The sequence below is a fragment of the Netta rufina genome (assembly GCF_964035555.1).
Source record: "Netta rufina genome assembly, chromosome: 7".
Classification (NCBI taxonomy): domain Eukaryota; kingdom Metazoa; phylum Chordata; class Aves; order Anseriformes; family Anatidae; genus Netta; species Netta rufina.
Genome location: NC_140130.1, coordinates 5,930,571 through 5,946,773, shown reverse-complemented (window position 1 = coordinate 5,946,773; position 16,203 = coordinate 5,930,571). Strand labels below are relative to the sequence as shown.

At 45.3% G+C, this 16,203-nt stretch overlaps 1 protein-coding gene across 1 annotated transcript; it reads right to left on the bottom strand.

The window, feature by feature from the left end:
- Window positions 1-7,439: 7,439 nt before the first annotated feature.
- NUDT13 (nudix hydrolase 13) lies at window positions 7,440-14,005 on the bottom strand. The gene is made up of 9 exons (XM_084289829.1): window positions 13,894-14,005; window positions 12,327-12,438; window positions 11,827-11,966; window positions 11,095-11,202; window positions 10,624-10,733; window positions 9,771-9,896; window positions 9,505-9,616; window positions 8,770-8,924; window positions 7,440-8,211 (listed from the first exon to the last, which is right to left on the bottom strand). The coding sequence occupies exons 2-9, from the start codon at window positions 12,407-12,409 to the stop codon at window positions 8,017-8,019; spliced, it is 1,029 nt and encodes a 342-aa protein (XP_084145955.1). The 5' UTR covers window positions 12,410-12,438; window positions 13,894-14,005; the 3' UTR covers window positions 7,440-8,016.
- Between the last annotated feature and the right edge of the window lie 2,198 nt (window positions 14,006-16,203).

Sequence of the window (16,203 nt, the reverse complement as noted above, 5' to 3'; positions counted from 1 at the left end):
AGCAAGAAGGCAGACCTGCCAGAGTTGAACTGGGTTTCTGCAAGTCTTTTCTATTTTTCTGCACAACAATTAAGGAAGTATCTTAGCTGGTAGAAGAGAAGCTTGCTCCTGAAGGTATGCCTAGCTGCTTTTAAAGGATCGAGTTGTTATTCCTGGTATCAAGGTCTGGAGTCTGTTTAGTTCAAGTCTTTGTTTTAAATGTTTGGCATTATATTACCTGACAACGCAGCAAAAGCTGTTTCCTTGTTCAGAGTGGACACTTGTTGGATGACAAGTTTCAGTATACCATGAAGTTTCCTTTGCCAATGAAGCTTGACAGAAAATTCTTGGAATGTGACACATCAGCACAATTTCACTGAAATTCCTGAGACCACAAAAATTTACCTGGAACACTTGCTCGCTGACTTCTCTACTGATCTATATTATGGTGTGTTTTTTTTTTTTTTTGCATTTTTTTCTGTTTGTTGGTTGTGGTGGCTTTTTTTATTTGGTTTGTTTTTTGGAAATGATGACTATGTTGTGAAATGCTCCAATACAGTGTCAAAAACACGGACTTTCAGTAGGTGAATGAATGAAGTGAATGCGTACAAGGAGTGTGGTGGCTGTGCTACCTCCACATCTGGCCCCTGTTGATGCTGTGTGAGATACTTTGTCAGCAGCTTCTGGAGAGTACTGGTGAGCTGGGCAGGTATTAGAGATGGAAAGCAAAATCAGGGGGTACAAAGATGCTGCTACAACCAGAGGAGTTCGGATTGCAGAGTGGTGAGATGAAATAGGATGGGATTAGACAACTCTACACTGGAAACCAGAAACTGAGTAACAGTTCTTGAATTGAGCAGGCAAAGATAACCAGCAGGTAGTGGCAGAAAATGGGTGTACCTGAATGTTGAAAAGGATTTAGGTTTTAAGAGGGAACATAATGGTGAAGCTACATAACTTTCTCCACGGAGTAGTTTAATCATCTTAGATACTTTCAAAAATAATAGGTACTGCCAAAAATCAGTTCAGTTTGAAGAGTGTGATCAAGTTTGAACTCTCCTTGGCCTGTACTGTACGAAGGGTCAAAAATGGATCAAAAGACACTTCTAATGTATTATCTGGGGAAAAAAAAAAACAAACTTCTCATGTTCAGAACAAAGCAGCTCTTTTGGAGGCACTTAGCTGCTCGTGCTTCATTGGGTAATCTTACTTTGCCATCAGCTGGCCTGTTATTTCTGTGAGGCTGTGCTTATCCCAGCTCGTTACATTTGTTTAGCAGTCTCACAGTGGAGACCTTCAGGACGGGAATTACTCAGTAGAATTTGCCATCGAAGAATAAGCACTTCCACTGCTTTGAAGTAGTGTATGAGGCATTTCTGCTTTCAATTTTGAAAGAATATTTTCAGTGGAGGAAGCCTGATGGAATTAATTAGGGAAGACAAGTGCAGCATGGTTCCCTTTCAGCAGCTTGCTATCAAAGTTTCCATTATATTCTAAATTTGTTTTAACTAGTACTGCATTCCAGCACAGTTTATTCACTTTGCTCACTTGAGTATCTGCCTTTTGTACTGCCCTGTTTATCCTAGAACTCCTGACCCTTCCCAGAAATGCACTCTTCTTGTTTGTGGCTTGCTCTCTGGAGCCCCAGTTCTGAATGGAGCAGTTGTTGACTGGTACGTTTCCAGCAAGGAAACAAATAACGCCTCTTTCATCTTGTAGAGAGGAGATCAGAATGAATCCCAGGAGGTGGTAGAGACCTTTAACTTGTGAAAACTCTTCTGAACACCTGGGCTGTTTGGCTGTTGCCACTGTTCCCACTACTCAGCTTTCTGGGGGAGGTGGGAAGCCAAGAAAGAGCCTCTCATTCCTTTGAGCAGAGGGTGTGCAGTTCGGCTCAGAGCTCAGCAGCTCGCAGGCCCGCCGTGCTTTCAGCATGAGTCTAATTCCTTTGTGGGTGTTGGGGAGAAGGGGTCACTGTGTTTAACTCCAGCTGGCTCTGTGTAGATGCAGCTTGGTGCTTCAGTCGGTTTCCTGCAAGTAAACTGTTTAGAGACCTTGCTGTGTGAGTGGATGTCAGCCTCCCCTGGTGCCATGAAGGATCTCCTCCCAGCACAGTGCTTTTCTCCTGCTCACCTTTCCATCCCTTCCAAATGGAACGTAGGAATAGCAATTACCACCAGGACATGCTCTTTGAGATGGTGGCAAAGCAATCTTTATGAATGTTTGCACAGCTCCTGCTGCAGCTACTGACGTAATTTTTTTTTGAGAAACTGATTCTTACTTTTAATAGCAGCAGGAGTCAGGGCTGGCCCTTTGTACCATCCCGTGGGATGCTGCAGCAGCAGCTGCCCCCCCCTCTGCTTTTATGTCTTGGAATGGAGCACGAGTACATCTGTGCTGGCAGGTCCAAGATGGAAACTTATGTCTTTCTCCAACTTTGTTTTATTCCCCTAAGAAAATATTACCGCAGAGGGCAGTTGGGATTCTTGGTATAAACAACTAAATACACACCCACTTTAAAAACAAAACAAAGCCTGAACTGCTCAAGAATGCAAAGAGTCCAGAATGTGAAGCCTTAACTGATGTGCATTGACTGTGTTCCTCAGCCACCAGCAAGATTCCCACCTCGTGATGATGGATAAGATTTCCTCTTACAGATTCCAGGCGCTGATAATGAACTCAACAGCAAAATCTGTGCCTTTAGGGCAAATGACTGAGATTTTTGATGCAGTCATGTCTGGTGTATGAACTCTTATGGTAACACACAGGCAACCTGTCCTTTGAAGTAGGACAGAGACGTGCAGATGCAAACATGTGCTGGTTGAGCTTCCAGACAGGGAAACCGTCCTGTGGAGTGCAGTACTGTGACTTCTTTGGATGTGAGGCTGTAGCTAAGGAGCTGAGTCATCTGTGGAGGTAGAAGAAATCCTGTGTGTTACCTCTGCGTCGAGTGTGGATTGCCAGTTTGAAATAGAGCCTGTACTGAAGCGGGTTGGTCTTCCCAGATGGAGGACTTCACAAGCACATGAGGATGGGAAGTGAAGAGGGAAGGTAGGCCTTTGTTCAGGATAAAAAAAATATAAGCAGGAGACTTGAGCACTGTTGCAGATAGGAGGCATAAAAGGAGGCATTTCCAGTAGAGACGTTATAATTTGGTGGGGAAAAAGGAGTCATGAAATCGAATGGCTGCAGTGATGTTAATCTAACGTAGTTCAGACTAGCTGCTTTGTTTGTCACTCGGTGAGGGCTATTAACCTTACCTGCAGTTACAGGGCCACAAAGTTACGGAGATGCTGAAGGATTAAATGTGAAATGAAACTATCCCGTTGACTGATGATGCCCAAAGGCTGAGAACTTATTTAAGAAATACACAGTATGATCCCTTCTCTTTTCTGTAGGTCTTTCTTGTCTCTTTTTTCTTCTAGTTTAATTCTTAGCAGTAGCACTCCCTTTGGCAGTTCCAGTTTGGTCTTGAAATGGAATATAACCCAGCTTTGGCATTCTCCACGTTGTGTGCTGACAACAGCCATATTTAACGATCATATTTCCTTCAGGCCATTGCTTCATACTCCTCGAGACTGTAGACATTTTCTTTCACTAGTAAAAATTCTCCAGGTTCTCGTTGCTCATAGCAGAGTTGCTGAATTTTGCGTGGTTTCTGTATGCTTTTGCTGGGTTCATGTTACACAAATCAATCAACAGCGTTTCACAGATGAAGCTGCCTAACTGCTCTCGTCCTGGTCCAACACATCCTCATTTAGCATCCAGATTGCTGTGTCCCCTGCTATGTATGAATATTCAGCTTCTCACTCCTTAGATGATCTTGTTGAGATTCTTACACTTATTCTTGAAAACTATGCATGAAATTGCTGCTGTCCCTATCCAAAACCTTGTCTCTTCTGCTACTAATCTCCTAGAAAGTCTTCTCGGTTCCCTTGTAGTGTTTCCACTTGGAGTAGGTCCTTTTTGCAGTTCCTGCCATTACAAAGACCTTACTGTGTATCACTCTTTTTCCCACTCACTTTAAAACTTAATGAAAAATCTTGCTTCCCAACCTCCCATTCTGGTATTCTCAGTAGCTGTGTTTTGTTCCAGTGTGACATTTTGCAGGGAGTGTTATGTAAAAGACACAATGAATTGTCAAATACCTGCATGAGGACCAGTGGGGAAGGATGCTCCATCTGCATTCTCCGTTCCCATGCTGCTACTGCTCTCCCTGTGGGGAAGCTGGAGAGGCTTTGTGCTTCTGTTGCTGTGGCCTTTCTCTTATTTGAGACAGCTTCAGTGTCTCCATGTGATGATGATTCTGGATCTCACAGAGAATGCATCTGATTGTCTACAAAACGCCACTGATGGGTCTTAAAGGAAGTGCAAGTGACACCGTTTCTAGATGAGCAGCCTGGGCTCTGATTAACAGAAGTAGGTTTGGCAGCGCTCAGTCGTGCCCAGGTGTGTGCATTGTTGCATGAATGACAGCTGGCACCATTTTTCCCTTACACAGATGTGTGCCATCTGTTCCTAAGCTGAAGAGTGAACACATTTGAAATGGAAGCTGAAGGCTGGGGCGGCTGAATTCACTTCAGCAGGGCTTCAAACTGGAGCACAGAAATGCCATTTGTGTATTTACAAGTTGTTCTGACAACCTGTCCCTTGCAGCTGTCGGAGGTGGGCTGCTCATGGTAACTTGAAAAACAGTTGCCTGAAAAATGACTTTAACATGGCCCTGTTGTCAGGGTGTTCTGTTAAGGGCTGCTGTCCTCTCAGGCTGAACACTGGATTCAGCACGTGTCCCTCGTGTCTCAGAGCGTGCTTTAAGGTGAGATCATTTCTTGATACAGGAGCTTCCTCCCTGACCTCCAGTGCTGTCTGCCAGTCACAGTGGATGAGCAACCGTCCTGGCAGGAAACTGTGACCTTTCTGTGCAGCAGCGGGGCACCCAAGGTGATGGGAGGGCATGTGTTAAGCAAAGCAAATAATCTCAGCCCTCATCATAACCAGGCAGGATTTTTTCTGAGCTCCCTCAGTCAGAGGTAGACAAGAGGTGTCATGTGCCGTGGGTACTGCAATCCTCTGCTGGCACCTGTTGGAGGTGAACATACCTTTTATGCTGTGCTGATGAAGGTCAGTAGGCAGGAATGCTGCTCTGAACCTGCCTGTGGTTCTGGAAAACTGTCTAAAAACAAAACAAAAAAAACAACTTGTAATGAATCAGATCAGTGGTATTTGCTGTCTGTCCATGTATGCTGCTGACTGACTGAGAATAGCACCATGTAAACAACTGGGAAGCAACGTGAAGGGCCACAGGGTGACTGCTTTATAATGCTAGCTCTTGCTCTAAGTTCAAGCCCCTGCAGTTTCTGAAAGCCACGGTGTTTCTACGATTGATGTAAGTTAATTGTCCCCAATGAGAATTAATTTAACAGATGTGTTTTTGAGAGAGTTATGTTGCTACATCCCTTTTGCCTGCTTGACATCTTTTACAGGGAAAATCCCTGCTGTGTTTTGTTGAAGAAGCATCTGTCAGGAATCGCCTCTTCCTTTTTCCAGGTCACCTCCCTTTAGGGTGCATGTTCTGTCTTGACTGCAGTGAGTATTGCTAGTTTGTGAGGCAAATTCAAGTGAGAGCAATGTCTCTCTCATCTTGTTTTTCTGTCCTGTTCTTAGCTGTATATTGCCTAAATTCACTCCTGCTTTCTTAACATCAGGAACAGAAGCCACCATTGTTTCATGCCTAAGTCAAAAGGATATGGGTTAAAGATTTTTTAAAAAGCAGATTAAAACATAGGGCCCTTTAAATGGTATGGCAGGAACTGCTTTGGAGTTGCGCTTGCTCTACAAAATTGTATAAAAGTAGGTTGAAAAGTATGATTGATTGATTTATTGAAAATCTAAAGGAACATACAGACATTTACAGCTGAATTTTAAAAGGCGAGTCAGAAGTAAATGAGAAATTAACTTTGCTTTTCCTCTAACAGGAACAAAAGGTTGATGAAATCAGAAAAAGCCTGGTATAGTCAGAATATGAGTAGAGCTGCAACTCTGAGAGCTCTGCTCAAGCGTGTGGGTATCTGGCAGCCTCAAATCTCTGCATACATACTGCAAATTAGAAAAACAGCCGCATACTCATAAAGTTCAGATTGCTGCAGAATTCATACAGGCATTCCTCCCCTCTCTCACGTGTACTACTTTTTGATGCTTTTACTTTTTCGTCCTCTTTCTGCCACAGAGAGCAGATCACAGGATATTCAAAAAGTACTGAGCACATCAGTAAGGTGCGTGTTGTAAGCTGGAGCAAGCCTGGGCCACGTTACTGAATGCATGGGGGGAGTTGGGAGGCCAGTAAGAAGAACTAGGAAGGCACATGAGAAGCTGGAATATCCTGCTGGTTCTATCTAACTCTACAATATTTTCACTGCAGAGAAGGGAAAGAAAGGAGCGAGGCTGAAAACAAAAATGGCACATTCCAGAGATGAGAGAGGAGGAGATAAATGATGGGGGGTTAAAATGGTGAGATGGAAGAGAGAGCAGGAGGAACTACCACAAAGAGAGGAGGTGAGACCATTTCAAAGGAAACTGGATACAGGAGATCGCAGTTAAGTTCAGAGGTGTGGGGGTTTGTGTGGAGTGCCTGGTTGGGTTGGAGGGGAGGTATAAGCAGTGCCCCTGTGTACCAGACTGCATTCCCACTGGGATGGCTGCCAAATCTGCCAAACGTGAAAAACATGCTCTGACACGGGTCTTCTATTGCTGAGAGTTAGTAGGGGTGGAAAAGCTGTTTGCACATGCCACCATGGCCTGAGAGAAGCCCCTCCCAGACTCATGAAGTAAAATTAACCTGAGAAAACGAAACGTGTCTGAACTGTGTGAGACGATCTTTTTTACTTACTGTTCAGATGTCAGGACTTTTGCAATTTTACAATTTTTACAATGCTCAAAAAAGTCCTTCACCTGCAATAAATCTTAGTGCCGGCAGACAGCAATACAGCCCTGCTTCCCCTTCAAGTATTTGTACTGCTGGCTTTGCAGTCTTGGCATTTGAGCAGTGGCCAAGTGAGCAGGAAGGACTGACAGCCTGAAACAGCAGCAGATCCCTCCATCTGCCTCTTTTACTAGGCTCTCCTTTCCCAGGCTCTCTCTTTGTCACTCTCCCTTCAGAGAAGCGATACTCCTTTATCAGTAAAACAAGAGCAGTTCTCCAGGCAAGCCCCAGATTTTTGGCACAGGATGAGAGGCACTTGGCCTTTCGGGATTTTTTTTCTGTTGGAAGTGCAGTCTTCCTTGCAGCAGTTCCTCTCAGCATTACTTGGGTTCTTTAACGTGCTCGTAGGTTGATTTGCTCTTCCACTCTCTACCACCAGGTAGCTCTGTTCTCTCTTGCTCAGGATGGAAGTCTCACGCTGTGCCTCACTGGTAGGGAAAATGGTGTCTCCACAAGTATTTTTAGTTGCTCAGACAAACCATCAAAATAGAAGTCTGCTTAACATTTGCAAAAAATTAACATGTTTTATACAAAACTGGAAGAACTGATGGAAAGGGAAACAGAAGAAAGGGAGAGCATTGAGGCAGTGGCTTTTCTATTGTGTTTTGTTGTTTTTTTTTTGATTGTCATTCCATATACATGTGAACACTGAAAGGCTACTTTCCCTTAATGTAAAAAAACTGGGTTCAACCATCCACCCAGGAGTTCCACATGGATAAACTGGAGGAAAAGGGGATGTAACTGCCAGGGGCTTACTGTTCTCCTGATTGCTGGGCAACACCTGCAGCAGATGACACTTAAGTTTTGGGCTTTGGGACTGAGAATTTTATTGTGTATTTACTGCAAGTTGTGGGATCTCCAAGGTCCAGTGTATGAGGAGTTGCCCAGAGACAACCAGTTTAGAAATGGCTCTGTACATCTGTGCATCCAAGTGTAAGACTGCCATCAGTCTGGTGCTACCCCCACCGTCAGACACGTTGTCTTCAGTAGCTTTGGAAGCTTTTACATAAAGCTTCTGTAATTCTGGCAGAGTCGCAGACTTGATGAAGTCTTTACACCTAGGTCGGCCGGGAAGTCTGCTGTTTAACCCACTCGTTGATCAGCTTGTGAGCAATGGCCTGCTTGGGAGGAAACCAGGGTAAGAAACTACCATCATCTTGCTTTGAAGATGTGTGATCTCTCTTGAGCCCCTCCAAGACTTCCTCCAGGCCAAACCAACGAGCTTCTTCCAGTTCCAGGCTGTTCATACTGATCTGGAAAGAATTAGGAGAGTGCCAGTTCCTTAAATCAGCTTTAAATGTGGGCAGCAGTGCCTTGTTCTTGCCCCCACAAAGATCCCATGCTAGAATGCCTGGAGTGCTTAATCCACGCCTGAATTAAGTGTTGATGCCAACCCAGGGGAGGACGTGCCTATTGGTTTCCTTAGGGAAGCCACAAATCAGTTAGCCTTATTCCATCGTGGCACTGGCCTGCAAAGGACCAATGAGCACAGTAATTAATGTAGCAGAAACTGCTTTTTCATAGCAAATGCGTTATTAATACTAAAGTGTGCCTCCTCTGCAAAGTTCAGAGGAAAAAACCATCGGGACGCTGTGCTCTGTGCTTGTACATACAGCGACCTGTGCCAAACCTTGCGTGTTGCAACACAAGACATGATGATTTTCAAGTCTCATATTCACTTGTAGAAAGCTAACTGAAAACAGCACTTAGAGAGGCTCTGATGCTCTCCAAACTCAAGCCTGTGCACCAGACTAGCTTTTGCTATGTAAGGCGGGTAGTGAAATGCTTCAGGGCAACCCGAGCCTGCTCACCTCAGTCTGCTGTCCCCCCACCAATGCGTGACAGGCGATCATTAAGCAGCTGCTGGGAAAGGGCCAGTGCTGGGAGGCCGAGTACTGGAAGGACTCCACCTCCAGGCCCACCTCTTCGGCCACCTCTCGCCGCAGCGCCTCCTCCACACTTTCACCTGGAAGCAACCACAGGTAGGTGAGGACAGCCTGGCCTCAGGGCAGCAAACCGTGGCAAGAAAATGGAAGTAGGCTCATTTCTCAGGTGTTCCAGCCCTGGCTGTTGGAGCAGGAGCTCTGACTGTGCCAACCTGGGATTGCCTGTCATCAAGATGCTCGATTAAAATCACCCATGCTTGCCTCCCTTAACCAGAGGCACCAGACACGCTTTTGGTTCTGTCTGTATGCATCTGGTGGACAGAACATTGCTGCCCCTCTTCATCATTTCCCTTTTTAAGCTGTTTTCCTCCTAAGAGGTCTGAGTTTCTCTCTTTTCTGAGCCAGAGACATAAAAGAGACTAAGGAGTATCTGGGGGCTCTAACCTGGGGAGTCTGTTACCTGAATATACTACCATGGGCTACAGCAACTGATACATACCCGTAATTCTCCTGTTCTCTTCAGATGCATACAGCTATTTGGAACTCTGATTCAGTATTTTTTCCCCCAGTATCACGTCTGTGCCCTTCCTCCTTTGTAAACAGGCCTTCGGTTGATGTCCCACAGTTCTGCCCCCCGCAGGGGCTGAGAGCCCGCCTTACCCAGGTCACAGAAGCCCGACAGAGCGGTGTACATCCCCTGAGGGAACGAGGACTGTCGTGTAAGGAGGCACCGGCTGCCATCAGACACCAGGGTGATAACCACTGGAGACATCTAGAAAACGCATCAAAATGCAGAGGAAGAAGTTCAGACCAAACAAGTAAGTGCCAGTGGTTCCTTTTCCTAGCTCCATGAGCGTCCAACTACATGGAAAGAAATCCTGCTGCCTTGTACAGATTCCTCTCCGTACAACTGCTCAGGTGCTTACCTGTGGATAGTAAGTTATGCCACTGGCATGGCAGACTCGCTTGCTGCCAGCTAGGTTTTTCTGAGTGGGCTGCCCAGTTTTGCTACAGTACTGGTGGGACTCATGCCACCGGAGAAGGGCCTGGGCCTGTGAACACCAAGAGAAATACAAATTTACACCTGGAGCAGTCTCCCTGAGTGACTCTGTCTTTTCCCCATCATGCTGTTACATGGATAAATTCTGAGTATGTCTGGAAGTCTACAAAAGGTAAACAAAATGTGGGCACTGCTTTGAAAAATGGCAGGTTTTGGAATCAGCGTTTCTTGCTTATTGCTTTAGCATCCAAATTGCAGCAGGTCAAGGGAAGGTAGGAGAAGAGTAATTCCTTATTGGGATGTAATGGGAGCGGTTGAGTTTCACACACAGGTCTTTTCTTAGGGCTTCCAAACATAGGGCATCTGGATAGGAACTCACAGCTTGTAAGTGAGCAGTTTTAAAAGAGCAGCTCTGAGGGAAGACCTGTAAGGCTGTTCTTGGAATTCAGTTTGCCAAGAAGAGTACAGAAAAACTGGGTACAAAGTGGGATTGCTGTGCCTGCTGCTGCTGAGATCAGTATATTTCATGCTGGGCATACAGCAGGTTGATGCGAAGTGGTTAATTTCTGCAGTCATCTTTAAATGTCTGTGTCTTCCCATTGCAGCTTGCTTTTGGGACAGCAAATTTGGGAGAATTGCTGTAATTTTTAGTGCCTACTGAAAACACACAGTATGTACCTCCATAATACATATTGAATCATGGAACAATACGGGAGACAAGGAAATGTTAGAAATCACTTCTTAAAAGTTAAAATAGTAATAGTATTTCTGTACTGTACCGAGGCCAGCAAAGGAGAATCCTTCACATCCACTACAAAGAGAGCCTTTCGTAAGTCAGTGAACAATCCCTGAAGTTCAGACTCAATGACTGATTTTTCCAAGGCTCCTGCTTAAAAAACAACGACAAATCTCATAAACTGCAGTTCTTGTCCCAATTTTACGCCCTGCATTGTTCCGGTGTACAATTTCTGGAAGTTCCCATGGAAGTGACATCACCTCGGTGGTAACACATGCCCAAATGTTAAGTGACCTGCAAACAGCCCACCTTTACTAGCGCACACACAGGGACAGCAGGGCAGCTTTGTGGCTCTCAACCACCGTGCTCACAGCAGCTCCTACAGAGACTCAACTGAGTTCTCTTGAGCAGTAAATATTGACCCAGCGTGGAAAAAGGATGCTGCCTCAGCAGCACTTTCATCTTAGTGCATCAAATGTGATGCCAACACAGGTGGAAGCAGAGTCATCCCAACCTAAATCCAGGGCAAAGTGTGGTACGTGCTCGTCTGAACAGCCGATCAGCACTGACTTCTCCATCCACTGTTCAGTCTCTTTCAATTTCTCCAGGATCCTTTTCATCTCTGAACAGCAAGAGAAAGGGGAAGAAAAAGCTGTAAGGGAAGAGAATTTGTCCAAACATGATGTTCTTTCTGCATCTCTCATGTGAGAGAGGTGCCAGACAAATTGTTCCACACCAAAGGAGACTAGAAGCCTGGCTCTGTCCTTAGCTGTTATATCTTTTGACCATGTTAAATTAAAGATGCAAATGTTTTAATGCTTGGGGAACAGCTTTCCATTCTGTTTCTCTCCTACAGCAGCTGATACCTTTCTCTCAAAACTTCTCCCTGCTTTGCTGGTAAAACCTTGCTGCTTGTTTTCTTCCCAGCTCTTTCTCTTCAGAAGTTACGGTCCCAAATGTTTAAAGTGGATAATCTCAAACCAGATCACGCATGTATTGATACTGTATGTATGTGAAGAGCATGAGCTCACGTCCACATGCTTAGATTTTAACTCTAAATAGCAGTTGTTTACAGCTATTTATCTGTTATCTGTTGTTAACAAATAGCATGCTGCATATAACGGGATATGCCATGCACATCTTGATAGATTTTTCAGCCCCATGTCAGGTATTGCTTATTGCACATGAGCCTGTATCGTTTGAGCTGCGTGATCCAGGAGATGCCTCTTTCTGGGCTCCTGCTTACCTGCCGCACTGAGCTGTGGTAGCAAATATTTCTTCCCAACCTTCTGCAGGAAGGGTGAGAGGTTGTGAAAGAGGTAGAAAGTTCCTGAGGTCTGAGCTTGTCTACAAAAGTCGTCATCTTCCTTTAGCGTATTTAAGTATCTGCAGTAAGAAAAGAATGGGGAGGATAAATTCAAGATCGTGCTGGGATTACCTGTGCTGCACTTATTTGGACACATTTACTTCAGGCAGAGCAGACAGTATGGATTTTGTCTTCCACAAGCTTCTAGGGTGTTTGACAGCTGGATCTACTCTTTGGTGGCCTGTAGCTTCCAGCAAAGGTGCCACCTGGCAAAGAATCCTGTATTTCCTCCTAGCTAGGACAGCAAGCATAGGCAGTCATTGAACTGTTACAAGATAAACCCCCGGGTACATTTAGGTAGGGCTGCTTGTGACAGTGGGCAGGAGTGCCAAACTGGTGCTGGTCTTCTCAGTGTAAACAAGACTTAGGTAAGAACTTACCTCATTTTTTTAACATAGGTGGAATGAAACCTGCAGAAGAGAGAGGAAGCTCTTCTGTACACTGCTTGATAAATCGCAGCCATGACCAACGCCCACAAGTAGCTGTCTCTGCCTAAAAAGAGAGGCACAGAATAGAAACAGTGGCCCTGCAAAGTTGCATTTGGTTTAAAAGCCGCAACAACACAATGCTACCAGAAATCTCCTGCTTACAGTGTCTGCAGAATGCTAGCATTTACTTTCTGAAATGCTTTTTAAAATGATTGCTTTGGTCTTAGTCTCTAGTCACAAATCAAACCCAGTTCCAGCACTTTTTAAGACAATTCCAAGATACCTCGGTTTGTTGCCATCTGTGAGTGTGCACAGAAGGTTTTAAGAGTGCTGTAAGATGAGGTTAAGTATTCCTGTCTTCAACTCCTATACTGGTGGGATAAAGAGCAGCTAAAGTAGCTGCTCTCTTGTTTGTTTCCTACGCAGTTGTAATGGCCTCGATCCAATGGAACATCCTATTGCAGCACACAGTAGGGCTGTGGGAAAGGCAGCAATGCCAGAAGAGAATGAAAGACAAAATATCAGCTGCGGAAAAGAATTCCTGGAGCTAGACGAGAGACAGCAGTCGCAGCTGAATTGGATCATCTCCAACTGTCAATGCTTTTTGTGCCAAAGGATCCTACCACATTTTCAGCTCAGGCAGTCACAGACTGCAGTTTGAACTCAGTGTCGGGATGTCAGAAAACAGCCAGAAATGCCACCATCTCTAGCACTCATCTGAAATAAAAATGAACCGTGATTCACCATCCTTAACAATTGCTTTGGATATTTCACTTTCCAACTACAGGTCCCGAGGCCCTCGAAGGAGGAGGAAGTTACGTTTGCTTCGTTTCACAGACCGAGACACGTAAGCCAAGCCAAGGAAGAGCCTGCAAGTCCTTCCCTGCAGTAAGGTCAGTGCTGGCTCCCAGGCCTGCCCGAGCAGAGGCTCCTGTCAGTAAGGGGAGGCAGCTTCTGCACCCAGCAGCCTGGAGAGGAGAGGTGATGTCAAGTTCCCTCGTGGCTTTTGCCATCTCTGCCCCAGATGCCTCTCTCCCACTGGTGTGGCGCCCACCAGGAGGTCCCTGGGGAGGCAGGCCGGGGAGCTTGGCACGCCGCCCCGGATAGAGACTGTGCCTGAAGCCGCTTTGTGGCGGGGCGATTACGTGTCCCTGATTTCTCCACCCCCGCGTCTCGCAGAGCCTCGTTTGTGGAAGCCTCCAGCGCTACAGGCAGCCCGTGTTGTGTGGAGGGGGAGTTTACAAACAGCGCCATACTTTGCTCTGGAATGGGCAGGAGGAAAAGCTTGCACCTGGAAGGGTGAAATGCAGCGCACGCACAGCTTTAACCCCTTCCTTTCTCAGATGCACGCTGCCAGATTTGGGTAAGGATCACTGAAAACTCAGATGGTAAAAACTTGATCTGAGGAGGCCGGCCCGAACTTCCCTGTCGTGCCTGTGAATCCCATCTATCTTGTACAGCCTTCTTGTACAGGAGGTGCACCTAGGTCTGTCGTTTCCCAAGCGTTTTTCTGACTTACTGTGCTCTGTGCAGAAGCTGTGCTACCTCCAGCAGCAGGAAACCACTCCGAAAGTCCCCCGCTGACCTCAGTTTGAAGCACTGCTCCTGCAGCAAACAGAGGAGCAGCTGTCTCACTGAGTTGCTCTTCCCCCCGGGGGAGCTCTGGGAAATGTAGTTCTGCACGGGCTGCTCAGAAACCCTTGACACAGCTAGAAGGGTGCCTGCTCTGGATTCTGATCAGCTCCCAGAGGTAGTGAGACTGAGAGTAAACTCTGTTTTTCACAGCTGCTTCAGAGACCCATGTGCTGCATTTTGCCACACAGAAGTTATTACGAGAACAGTGCTACTGCAGTAATTTGAGCTGTTCTTACAGAGCACGGGAGTTCGTTCCTTTTAGCTCTGTTAGTTTCTTCTTCTTCTTCTCTTCCCTCCCCCCCTCCCTTTTTTTTTTTCTCAAGCTTCTCTGTTTTTGTATCATAAGAGCATTGCATAAAGCTGAGGACCATATGTCCTCAAACAGGAAAATAAGCCAAGAGCTGCATGTAGCTAAAGAATGGAGCTGTTAAGCGTTCAAGCACCCAAACCTGCATCTGGATTTGCAAGTGAATAGGTTTGATTGGAAAGTGCACTCTGCCAAGAGACATGTCAGAATAATGACAAATATTTTTCATGCCTTTAGAACTGAACAAACAGGATTTCTCTCGAACACTGAAAACGTTATTCTGGGTTGGAGCCTACCTGTGCCCATATTTAGCACAAAGAGAATTTTATAAACCTATACATGATTTCAGCACAGCCTTTTGCTTTTTGGTCATGAATTGAGACATTTTAATTGAGGTCTCAGGCCATGTAATTTGAGAGCAGAGCTTGTAAAAATAATGAGTGGAGTATGCAGGGAAATACCACTCTTGTTACCAGCATCACTTACAAGTTTAGGTTTAATTACGCTTGACTGCTATTTATATGCTTCCTGAAACAGAGCAAGCCCAATCTTATTAATCCACTAGGCTAATTGAATTAATGGACAAAACACATCTTCCCTTAATAAGATAAAGGACTGAAGTATAATCTCTAAGGGAAGCATCCACCCTGCTGTTAAACAGATCTGTTGACCTTAATTGCCTGCAGAAACGTTGCAAAAAGTGCTGGTTTTAGAGGGCAGCAGCTGGAGGTGGTACTTTGGACCTCAAATCTTGGGACAGCCTCTCAACAGGTCACTTGGAAGTGCACCTCTATCCACAGGAAGGACGAAAGGCCAGAGCACGATGTTGCAGCGTAAAGACTCCCCCAAAGGTACTGCAGTGCTGTAGCCTTCCATTGCCACGTGCAGCTGACAGAAATCAAGGATTAGCCCAATCATGTATACCTGGCCTCTGTGCTGTGCCAGGACATGCAGAGAAAATGGGATTAGTCAGTTCTGTGACTGATGTGAGTGGTGGGAAGCCATGCGGTCTGAGAGAGATTCCTGGGAACTTTTCTAAGGGTCCATACACTTTCTTGTGATGCTGCAATACCAAATTGAATATTTCTGAAGCACGTAAGTAGGGCAGACAACTTCAAAATCAACAGAAGCTTTCTCATCACTTATTCTCAGAAGTATTTAATTAAGGAGCACAAATATCAGTTGTCACTTTAGCACTGAGTTTCTTTGCAAGTGTTTCTGAGCAGGGCTCCAAGCTGTGTAGATTACAGCTATAAACTGTCTGTGTTGTATCTGTCCCCTGCAGACATTAGGCTTCATGCTACAAACAATCCTGTGAGTGAAGTGAAGGCCTGGCCATACAAATCTCTGACAGCTTCCTGTAGTTTACTAATTTGAGCTTTGGCAGGCCACCAGAGGAAGTGAATCCCTGAGACTCGCCTGATGCAAGAAGAGCGAAGAAAAGGAGCAGGCAAGGAGGCCACAAGCAGTGGGAACAGCTACTTGTTATATAGAGGAGGTTACAAAACAGGCAAATCTTTGCTCTGGTATTGCCAAGAGTCTTTTTTAATCTGGGTTTGTAATATACTTGTATTGGCATTAGCAGTTGGTAAAAGATTTTCAAGCCAAAGAAGTGGCTGGAAAATGTAATTCTAACCTAATAACGGCTACACTAGCAATCTTGCTTTTTCTTGCTGTTCTGTTTTGTGTCTCTCCAGCTGCCCTCAATAAGCAGAAACAAGCATCAGAATTGCTACCAGCTGACTCTTGCACAACAACTGTTAATTGCTTTAAGTACCTAAAACTGGTAAGCTCACATTGAAAATTTATGGTCAAGCCACAAGAAACCTCCTGGTAAAAAAATGCTTCTTTTAGGAAGAGGCCAAGGAAAGACAAACCACTTCTTTA

Excerpts from the sequence above, each read along its gene's own strand:
- NUDT13 (XM_084289829.1), bottom strand. The coding sequence starts at position 12,409 with ATGGCTGCGATTTATCAAGCAGTGTACAGAAGAGCTTCCTCTCTCTTC. Across the intron at positions 11,967-12,326 it reads ACCTATGTTAAAAAAATGAG|ATACTTAAATACGCTAAAGG; the intron begins GTAAGTTCTTAC and ends TTCTTACTGCAG. Across the intron at positions 8,925-9,504 it reads GTCGGGCTTCTGTGACCTGG|GTGAAAGTGTGGAGGAGGCG; the intron begins GTAAGGCGGGCT and ends GGTTGCTTCCAG.